At 37.0% G+C, this 11,479-nt stretch overlaps 1 protein-coding gene across 1 annotated transcript; it reads left to right on the top strand.

Annotated features, from left to right (window-relative positions):
* Window positions 1-916: 916 nt before the first annotated feature.
* On the top strand, window positions 917-10,953 carry LOC112577332. Its single transcript, XM_025260387.1, has 8 exons — window positions 917-1,022; window positions 1,607-1,895; window positions 2,120-2,343; window positions 3,908-4,204; window positions 6,039-6,205; window positions 7,764-7,972; window positions 9,149-9,372; window positions 9,987-10,953. Exons 2-8 carry the CDS (start codon window positions 1,732-1,734, stop codon window positions 10,205-10,207), a joined length of 1,506 nt encoding a protein of 501 aa, XP_025116172.1. The 5' UTR covers window positions 917-1,022; window positions 1,607-1,731; the 3' UTR covers window positions 10,208-10,953.
* The last annotated feature ends 526 nt before the right edge of the window (window positions 10,954-11,479 follow it).

Below are 11,479 nucleotides of genomic sequence, written 5' to 3'. Positions count from 1 at the left end.
ATAGCATCCATATAACCAAACATCTGACTGTACGATATATATGTATACACACAAAACAACTTTCCTGCAACTGATACTGTTACTACAGCTAGTGCTTTTGCTATTACCTGTGCTTCTGAAACCACTGATGATGATGATGATGATGCGTGTCAGATGATGATGATGATGATGATGATGATGATTAAAGAGATTGAGAGGGTGATTGAAAATGATAAGCTATACGGTATTTTGATGTCACGCTCGTATACAGAACAATACAGAGAGAATGACAACGGTCCAGTTCTTTAAATGAAATCAAATAATTTGGATTGAATGTATTGTCCGATCCAATTACAAGGTGGATGCTTTGAAGGATAGCATAAGAAGCTCACCATCATTACTCTGATCAGTGTTTTAGAGTTCAAAGACGGCGCTTTTGATGCTCTTGGTAATGGTAATAGTTTAAGTCGCTTTGTCTTTATTTACTGTCACTAGATTCTTCGCTTTAATAATACTAACGGATTATGATTAAAAACACTGCAAAGCTGAAGAAAACATTACCTCAACTCTTACTTATACACAATAAAGCGAAAAAAAGGTTTACCTCTACAAAACTTGAAATATCCTCCGTCTCCTTCCACACATACAAAAATAGAGTAATGCTTTACAAACATCATGCTCTCCAAACCAAATAAAAACATTCCTTTAACCGATTTTTAAAGGCTGGTTGGATGAGCGTGTGGAGACTCCTTAAATTGTTTTTCTAAACGTAATTTTCTGTCATTTGTATGCCAACTCCAGCTAATGCAGCAGACGATGCCTTGGCACGATGGCAACTCTTTCTTGTACTCGGGCTCCATGTTGTCAAGCAAGGGACATCACTCGCGTGTCAGAGCGGGAGTTATCCATTAGTCTCCCCTCCATAGGGAACTGATTTAGATCTTCTCCGTCATGGCTTCTTGTCTGTTTGATAAACCGCGCTAACTTAAGTGTCATCGAGATAACGCAGAAATGTGAAGCTTTCTCTGCGTCTGTAGAAACAGGTTGGTAGATTTCTGCTTTCGACAGATAAATTTTTGGCAAGTTTTCACGACTTTAGCGAACGTCGGTTACGACATTTTCAGTGTAGATTTTTTGACTCTTCTTTAAAAGTATGATTTCTTTTCTTCATCCTAGTTCTAAGTTCATACTGATGTTATAAGGTGTGAATCACGAAGCTGTTTGTTCAACAAAATAAAAAAAAAAAAAACCAACCAAACAAGCAAAATATAGCATTTCGAGAGACTCTTGACTGGATCTAAGTCATCTATGTTAGTAATAAAATATTGGTGAGTACCAGCCCCACTAATCTGCTATCTCCTACTTATTCTCCATGTTGTTTATACTATTTCTCATATCTGAATGCTTTTCTTGTTTTTTGTGGGTTTTTAAACTTTTTTAGGCCTACTGGAATGTGGTACGACAATTTTTCGACCATGTCTTTCGTTTTGCCGCAAAGAGGAGTATCTTGCTTTCAGAAATATTATTTGCATGTTTTATTTCCATATCTTTTATCATCATATGGTCATTGAATTTTCTGTTTTTTTTCTTGTTTTGAAACGATACAACGTGTCTTTGTTTCTTTGAGTATGTGGGGGGTGTGTGTGGATGGGTGTGTGCGCATGTGTGTGCACGCGTTATCTCCTCTTTATTTTCGAAAGATCAACATAATGTGACTCACATCTCTAAGGATCCATCAAAAGAGATGAAAATATGTCAGAAAAGCAACTGCAAGAACTAATGCACAAATTAGATATGGTCTTCAATGATCTTGATCCCCTTTCGTCATCTAAAGCATTACACGGCAGTTATATGACGCCAGGTCAAGCAACAAGGCTGTATGATGAGGTGTTTCCAAGGCTTATTATGGGCGAAAAGTAGGTCTTCATAATATTTGTTTTATTGCATCATCGCAGTACAGAAACAAACTGACCACTTATTCTCACTCACACCCGCACACATACACATATCTAAAAGAAGTGAGATGCACAGACGCAGAGAGTTGGGGGAAGGAAGAATGGAAGGAACAAACCATTTACTTTCGTTTCGCTTGTTTATGGCATGTCTTGTCTTCATAAGCCACACGTTGTTCGTTGTACAGGTCTGTGGCGTCCAATCTTGACATCCTGCAGTCGCTGAGGGTCACTCACGTGGTCAACTGTTGCTACGGTACCAACTACGGGCAGTGTAGAATTCCACCGGATTTCTACAATAACGTAGGAATTCAGTTCCACGGAATAGACCTCGAAGACATGCCCCACATCAACATTAAGCCTTACTTGCTCCCTGCTGCCGACTTCATGCACAAAGGCATCGGATCAGGAGGTAATGTGGCCCGACTATTACATATATGTCTATAGACATTTAGAGTGTCGTTCCTAATCTTCCTCAAATAGCGTTTAGGGTTGTACAATCATACTTACATCCAGATTGGTTTAGCTTTTTTATCGTGTCGGTGGGAAAGGTGAGGACTTCACTCTATCCACCTTCCTCATTTCTTCCCCTATCCTGTCATTGTCACAGAAAGTAGGGGTGTTTGGGTGGGCGACGAACATATAAATATAACACGGACGAACGCGCGCGCGCACACACACACAAATGACAGGAAGAACGAGAGCAGATAGAAGTACTTATATTCTCATCCCTTATATTCTCTGATACACCAGTATCTAGCTTGGAGGAGACCAAAATATGCATGATCACTTAATCAGTCTTATATTGCATGCGCAGTAAATATTTTGTCTGAGAATACTAAGCCAAGCAGAACTAAAGAGCTAGAACAAACACATCCACCTTAAAGAGACTTGGTGAAGGTGTTTTCTGGCGCTGCTTTTTGATTTACTCACAAATTGCATGTAAATATGGGAATCTATTCAGATTATGTTATTGCAGTTTAAGATTTACAGGACAGCTTAAAATGTTGTTGTGAGTTTGGAGAACATGAGAATTTCAAAATCTTCCCCAAACTGGTTTTAATTTCTCCTGTGGAAAAATATATTACTCTTTTATCTTACAAGGACTCTGTAACATATTATAAGCTTTAACCTTCAATAATATTCTTTCAGTTCAGACTGAACGACTTTAGCAATATACCAAGATTACAATGACACTGTGCTAAAATAAAGCCTGTAATATTGGAGATGAATGTCATTACATTCTAGTACGTGATTACTGAGTAAAAGAAAAATATTCGTTCCTAGATTTTATTTTAAACATCCTAAAACAGTTAACTTTAATAATCTATTCTGCTTCACAAAAAAGTATATGCTCAGAAAACTTTTCCAATTTATAAAAAAAAAAGGTAATACATTTGATAAGAAATGTTGCTGGTTTAAGCAGTACAAGTATTATTAATGTCATTGTCATCTTAGTATCATTATTGTTTTCCTTTTTCTATGACTTATTTTTACTTTTATTGAAGCTCTATGTCCTCTATTGAATCTTTACACAAGGAAATCGTATGAGTGAAGTGTTTTTGTGTATTACATCAATTTCTTCGTATCCATCAAGAAATGAATTGATAAAAAATAATTCCTAAAAATGTAAAAGCGTAGACAGATCTATAATTTACTTTGTTATTTCCATGTCTGTTCATTTCAAACTTACAAATTTCTGTATTTATTTTCTTTTTTAGTATATCGTAGCCTTGCATGAAGATTTGCATCCGATTTGTGTGCATTAACATATTTTGTCAACACTGTACTACTCCCAACGATAGACTTGTGCTGCAGTCAGTTTATACGTTGATTACTGAGCCATTTGTTAATAAAGCTATGTCTCAGTGAAACTGAATACAGGTGTAGTTGAGGATGGATGGTGAAGTGGGGGAAGGAGGGATAGGAGACTCGTCTGTCACCTGCTTACATCACAACTCCTTACCTATTACCAGGTGTGGTGTTCGTGCACTGCTTCATGGGCGTCAGTCGCTCATCTACCGTGGTGCTGGGATACCTGATGCTGTGCCAGAAAATGCGCCTGCTGGACGCGGCTCGCCTGGTGCACTCGTCTCGGGAAATCTACCCGAATCCCGGCTTCGTTCGCCAAGCTGTGCATTCTAGACCTGGAACTACATTCCACCTTCGACAAATGAAGACGGGACGCATGCGACACGTCTGCTCGCCCAGTTTCCAGCCTCCTCCGCCATCTCTCTGTGCCGACCTTCTCGCAACCTTTACAATAACTTTGACCTAACTGTAAGGTGGCTGGATATCGAATGTTGTTCGTCATAATCGACAATAAAAAAATACTTCATCGCCGGTGCTTGTGTACCTGTAGATCAATGCAACCACATGTACGTGGTTGGAAGCCTGACCGAAAAAAAGGGTAAAGGGCATATGTTGGTAAGCCTTACTTCTTGGAGAAGGGCCTTTTTCTGTATATATAATAAAAATACACAATTACAATAACGGGATTTCTTATGTGAGTGAGTGAGAGAGAGAGAGAGAATAAGATTTTGTAAAATATTTCAAATTAGATTACATTAGGGAATTTTCAAAAAAAATTTAAAAGCAGAATAAGACAAAATGACAACAACTGCAACAAACGAAACAAAAGAAGCTATACAAAAAAGAAAAGCCTCTTCCCGAAAAATAAAAATAAAAAACGTCCCGCAAAGCATCGTCATCGTCATCGTCGTCTTATTCTTTTGCAGCTTTTCTGTTTATTGGCTTGACCTTTAGCCTAAATAGTCGACAGCTCGTCATAAGGAAGACGCGAGGGAGCCTGTAATATTCCACCTACTGACAGGAACACGAGGCTAATTGACGAGAACACGCTAGAGTTTAGGCGGCGCCATGCCGGCTGCACTGGACATACGAACTCCCCAGTCGCTACCGATGGTTTGCCAGAGACGTGAACCCGAACTGCCAACTCATCAGCAGACGATATCGGAGGGCAGTTGCAGGAGCCACCGGTAGAAATTTTGGGCCCCTGGTCGGATGTCGTACGTGATGCGGCCTGGAAGTGCTCCCCTGCTAAGCTTGCAAATAGCCTCCAAGAGCATCTCAGTTTTCCTGATGATGACGCCCAGGGTCCTGCAAGTTCTATCCTCTCCTCGTATGCTAACACTGATCCTGCGTGAGAACATTTTGAGAACGCTAGCGCTGACTTAGCACACAAGGCTCGTCTGACGCGTTGACGTATCTGACGCTCTGCGCCAAGTTCTTCAAGAACTTGTTAAGAGTGAGTCAGTTTGGTAAGACGTTTTATTCGATGTTCTGCCTCATTTCTGTCGCATAATTAAAAGATAAATAACCATAGTTTCCAAGAGGTATCAAACAGTGTATTATTATGCCTAACTTCCTTTTTCTAGTCTTATACTGACGTACAGGAATATAATTGCAACGACGGTCTTGTTTTCTCAAGTCTCGACTTTCTTTTCCCCGGTGTCATTATCGTAATACAACTCATCTGTGAGTCTGTGACAGTGTCCCCCCCCCCCCTAGACAAACATATATATATATACACATACAGAGTTCACCCCTTCATTGGTATCAGTTGTTTGTCAAAGCACTTGCGCAGTGTAGCTTGAAACTCGATTGATTAGGAATAACTGATATCACATCTTACAGCTTTGTCCCACAAATGGCTCGCATCGCTATGAACTATAGCTCCCCCGAACAACAGATGTGGTAAAATGCTTTTGTGTTCTTCACACACCAGCACCAGCTAGACCATCATACATTTCCAGTATAACCAATAACCAATCCACCTGCAATCAACTCATCACACAAGCAATTAAGACAGCGGTGGGGAGGAAAAGCCAAAAAGACAAGATGACTGTATGTCGGAATAAAGTTAAATTAATTCAAATTGTTATGATCGATCTGTACCATTAATTGGTATTCCCATATAGTCAAACAAACTAAAAATCAAGGAAGGTAGTAAGAAACAAAGTAAAGAAAGTGAACACGACTGACCACAGAAAACTGAGGACTGGCAGGAGAAAGCTTGTGGCAGAGAAACGATCAAAGGGACGCAACTACAGACTGAGCCATCACAGCCAGAGTGCTCTACCCTATAACGTCGACAACTTTCTCGAAAACAGTCGATCGTCGTCCACTGGAACAGTTGCTCTGTCCAGAAAGTTCTCCATGTGTACTTTCACGATCTGAGAGCATTATTTTCCAGTTACGCTAGTGCTAACAGCAATTCGCCATCGTTTCGTGGGACTTTATGTAGGACGAAGGTAAAAATTTTCAGCTGATTTACCTTTGTCTAGGAAAACAATGCAGGTTAAAAAGAAAAGTATTTGCTAAGGTTTGCTTCTGATGTTTACACTTGTGTGTCAACAACACTGATAAGGAGAATCGGTATAATATCGTCAGTATCTTCGCAGATCGAAGTGTTGGTTGAAGTTTCAATGATGTGCTCATTTCATGAAAGTCCCCAGTTACCCGTGGCTCATATTTTGTATACGCAATAACAAAATTACATGTTAAAAAAATGTAATATTGACTTTTTAACATTCGAAATGATAGTGCTAAGTTTGAATTATTATTTATGCTCAATTAGATGTATAAATTGGACAGTACCTAACATAAGAGTAATTAATAGAATAGTTTTGACGTGATTATACGCTAACAAAAGAAGAGGGTGATTCATTTTGTTCCACAACAGTTTTATTTGCAATGGGTGTGGCAGGCAGTGTTGCTGTAGGGAAAACTTTCTGTTCCACTGTAAGTCAGGTTTTTTTGACGTTGGTGTTACTTTTACTGCAGTAAGGCTTAAAGACACTACTCCAGCATTTACAGATTTATATTTTCCCCCAATATTCTTTCCTTCTTTAGGACTAAACTCTAATTACTTTAGCGGTGTATTGTATCTGTTTATTCATGTCAAAATGAAGCCATATCCAAGTCTGTTTTATAAACTAAGCTTGCTTGGAAATATGCCAAAGGTTACACCACTTGGGATCTTGCTCTGTCTTATTGCAGATCAACAGGTCTTAATATAGCATCCTCCACAAGCGATTTTTAGCATCTGAAACAATACTTGATCTTGCTTGTCTTTGACTTTTAAGTATACACCTGGAATGGAAATGGTAGCTTCAGTTTTAGAGAATTCCTAGTCTGATAATAGACACATGTAATAGGTTTTTGTATTATTATCTTCTAAAACAAGATATGTAATATCAGTTATATTCATACTAGTAGTAGATTGTCAAAGATTTAGTTGAGTTTAACCAATAAAAGATGCTTATCTAATGTGGCTTTCAAGAGTGCCTTATTGTCATTTCACCCATACTATACTAATCAATTATTAGGATCATTTGGCCTGCTCACTGGTAAACTAAGTCATAACAATGTTTCTCCAAATGACTCTTTCATTATTGATACTTAACAATATCTCTAATTAAGCATTAAAGTTCATTCAAATTCACCATTATCATTCTATAATAACGGTCAATATTGACCACATTTTTCTTGGTATACCACTGTTTGCTGTTTATAATCATAAAACTCCCACTGGTTATAAATAGCCTCACATGATTTAAGCCCAACAAGAAATTCTGATTCAGTGGTGCATGGTAAAAAATGATCTTTAATTTAATTGCATTAGTTTGTTCTTTTTTTATAATATAGCTAATGACTTAATGGAATGTATCACCCACACCTGTGACAGTTTTGCAATAAGAGGTAGAATGGGACATCTAAAGACATAAAAAGATATTAAAGTTAGTTATTGTTTCAAGTCATTGTCATATCAGCATTTATTGCTAAATGTATAATGTTCTGATCTTGCAGGAGCCATCATATTTTAAGGACAACAGAAACATGCCTCACTCGTCAGATATCGATCTGAAGCTATTTAATGATTTGAAGACATTTTTGAACAAAACCGATAATTCCAAGCATGGAGTTCCCAGATTTCGGGGCTATAATTACTTTAATGTTCCTGCCATGCCAAAGAACACATTTGACTTGGTGTATGAACGAATCTACTTGGGTCAAGCGTGAGTATATTTTTAATTTTATTGTGAATGAACCTTTGGTCACATAATTACTGCAGCACTAGAGGTGGAAGTCTTCAAAGTCTAATTGCAAATAAACTTTTGTATGGCCATAAACTTTATTAGAAAGCAGAGTTTACTATTTAGTTTTGTAAGAAAATGCTGACAAAGGTGCATTAGATCAAGTTACAGATATTGTGGACATGTCCAAGTACTCAGGGTCATTAGTGCAGAAAAACATTTTAAAGATGTCTGTAAAATCAGAGGAAAACAAAGATGAACGGTGCTTAACTTTGCAATAAATGGATGCAGAATTTCATAATGGTCAAAGATTAGTAGCATAAAAGAAACTAAACATTGTTTGATCTAAAGAAGAAAATACTGTCATCCCTTGCATTGAAAATGTTTTATTACATTAATTATTATTAAGATTTGTTAAAAAGCGAGTAAAGATTAATATATTTAGCCTTTTAAGAAAGTGCTGAAAATTATATAAGACTGAGATTTTCTACAAAACTGACATTAAGACCTCGAAGTGGTAAGTGCAGGAAGATCTTTTAAACTTTTTGACGACTATTATATCATTTTTAAGTGTGAGCAGAACATATAGAATAGAAGGTGTTTAACTTGAAAGTGGTCTCGCTTTTTTTAAAATGTAGCATTCAAACTTTCATACTAGTCCTTGACCAGCATGAAAAGGAACGAAATTCATTCAATTTAAACAAACTTTCTGTTCTTGCAAATAGAAATGCATTGTTTCGTAAAGTATCATTAGGACAGGAAAAGGGTGACATTTTTAAAATGATCGATTATCACCTAAATGAGCATATTTTCAATCTTATATCTTCCATTTCATTATTTTTTTTGATTTGCAGACATGCTGTGGTGTTGATTTATTTTGGGGAACTATAACAGATCCATTTTTGCACTGTTATATTAGGATGAACTATTCTTAAAGAATTCAGATATTTATATGTTGTGTCAGTAATGTATGTACATGTACACATAAAATCCTTGCATACAGGTGGAAATATATTTTATGTATATATGGATATATATTACAAATAGTTTTTCCAGTTGCAAAAAGCTGGACAGATGAAAAATCATCATAGAAGATTTGAGTAATTGTTAGTTAATTTAGAGGAGTAGTTTTGACCAATACATTTGTTTTCCTGACAGGTCTGTGGCACTCAACATACCATATCTTAAGTCCTTGGGAGTGACTCATGTTGTAAATTGTTGCAAAGGAAACAAAATCAGTCAAACCAACACAGATTCTGCTTTTTACAAAAAGGAAGGAATATCATTCCATGGAATACCTGCTGTGGATATTCCCAGCTTTAATATGTTACCTTATTTACAACCAGCAGCAGATTTCATACATAAAGCACTGGAGCATGGTGGTGAGGATATTCACCTGCTGTTTAATCTTTTCTGTATTGTTCTTGTTTACAGTATTGCCACGTTTTTCTCTCCTCCTGATATGTGTGTTTGTTTACTTCACCAGCAGAAATTTGTTTAAAAGTGCATGTGTAATCTCTGTTCATTTATAAAGCGTTAGCTCTCGCTGTTGGGAAAAGGGAGATAATTTTCATAGTCGGCACCATCTCTTGAAGATTATTTAGCAGGACAGCTTTTGCTACCTAAATTTTGCCACCATTTGGGATTTGGGGGATTATATTTTGTAGCCTTAGCAGACAGAATGATTGTTTTCATTAGTAATTTTTAAAAAAGAAATATCTGTAAAGATTTGTGGAAGTAGTAATGCATTGCATTGAACAAATAGAATGAGTTCTGTTATTATTACCAAGGGTGTAGAGAGACAGTACTCATGTGTTAGTAAGGGCAAACAAAATGGAGAGATGAGCTGAAATTCTAAACAATAATACCCAAAAAAATTGTTCTTATGTCCTATATATTCCGAAAATCAAAAGCTTAATAATGTAACTTCTAAGACATAAAGCTATCAGGAACCTTCTGTCCTCTTAATTAACCTTTTGTTTCCTGCGTTTTTCAGGTGTGGTTTATGTACACTGTCAGCAGGGTGTCAGCCGGTCTGCCACTGTTGTTATTGCTTACCTGATGCTGTACCACAATTTGCGCTTGGCAGATGCAGTGAAGATGGTACGAGCAAGACGAGAAATTTTTCCCAATGATGGCTTCCTGAAACAACTTTGCATTCTGGATAAAGAGCTTCAGTCCAAAAGGGCCAGGCCTTTATGTCCAAAGCCCCAATAATTCTGATTTGGATTGCTTGTGTAGCATAAGAAAGTCTATGGATACAGCAAAAACTTTTAATAATCTACAGTCAACATGGTTGTGAATTGTAAATGGCCATTTTTTTTTGGTCTACATTAGACGCAGATTATGCTAACCAAAAGTAGAAATTTGCCTTTGTTGTTTTCAAGGCAGTTGTTAATACTGTAGTACAGTTCATAAAGTCTGAAATACTTCAGTACCCGTATAATCACAATAGTGTCTACAAGTTATATACTTATATTTAACAGCAATTAAATGAGTGTGAGAGGGTGTGTGTGTGTTTTCATGCGTACACAAAAAACATTGGAAGTGTCGGAGGGCTTGATGATACCTGCATACCTTCCAGCTAGTCAATAAAAGTAATAAGTAGCAGATTGAAGGGTTAATGGTTAACTGTGCACAGAAGATCGAATAAATAACATTCCAGATCAAAATATCTGTATGAAGTGCAGTTGTTTAATTTATTAAGTGAACTGTAACCCCAGACTGTTGCTTTCATAAGCTGGAGACCTACTTGGAAAAGTTAAGGAGAACTGGCAAATTGCAGGAGGTAAACATGCATTTGTCGGCAGGTCTTCTGAGAGTGGGAACTCATTTATTTATTTGCATTGAATGTCATTCCACTTTGCAAGGTCCAAGGAAAGGAGAAGTAATATTTGAATCTCACTAAATTGTACATTTTCAGTGTAAATAGAAAACATTGCAATAAAAAGTATAAAACTTCATATTTCTTTGTTTTATCCTTATATACAATACTTTAAAAAAAGAAGCAATAAATGAAACCATATTCCATTAAGACCATAACCATAAAAATATTAAACCATATTCCATTACAACAGGAGGTGTACTGACTGCTATAACTAAACCTTTTACTGGTAAATTGCGGAATTTTGAATAAATTAAAAAAAAAAATGGTAATGATAAAAAAAATGATAACGCTTTCTTATTTATTGTCTTGATCTGTGTGGGCGCTACGGTACTGCCATTGCCCGGTCTTCCTTACACACACACACACGTGTACTCACTTTTGAGGAGGTTCAGAGCAAGTAAGGGCTATCTGGGAGCATTTTTTTTCAAATGACTATAGCTAAAGTAATCGGAAATGTCGAATTGTGTGTACATGTCACAAAAGTGGAGAGCTTGGTAGCAGGCCAGACTTTCAGTGTTGGCATCCTTAGCAGTTTAAGTGATACATGTTACACCTCTCTACAGTTAAACTGTCATTAAAACATGCGGAGATAAGTCTTGCAC

This window comes from Pomacea canaliculata, linkage group LG12, assembly GCF_003073045.1.
Source record: "Pomacea canaliculata isolate SZHN2017 linkage group LG12, ASM307304v1, whole genome shotgun sequence".
NCBI classification, from domain to species: Eukaryota; Metazoa; Mollusca; class Gastropoda; order Architaenioglossa; family Ampullariidae; genus Pomacea; species Pomacea canaliculata.
Note: the sequence above shows the minus strand (reverse complement) of the source record. Positions and strands in the feature narration are given on the sequence as shown.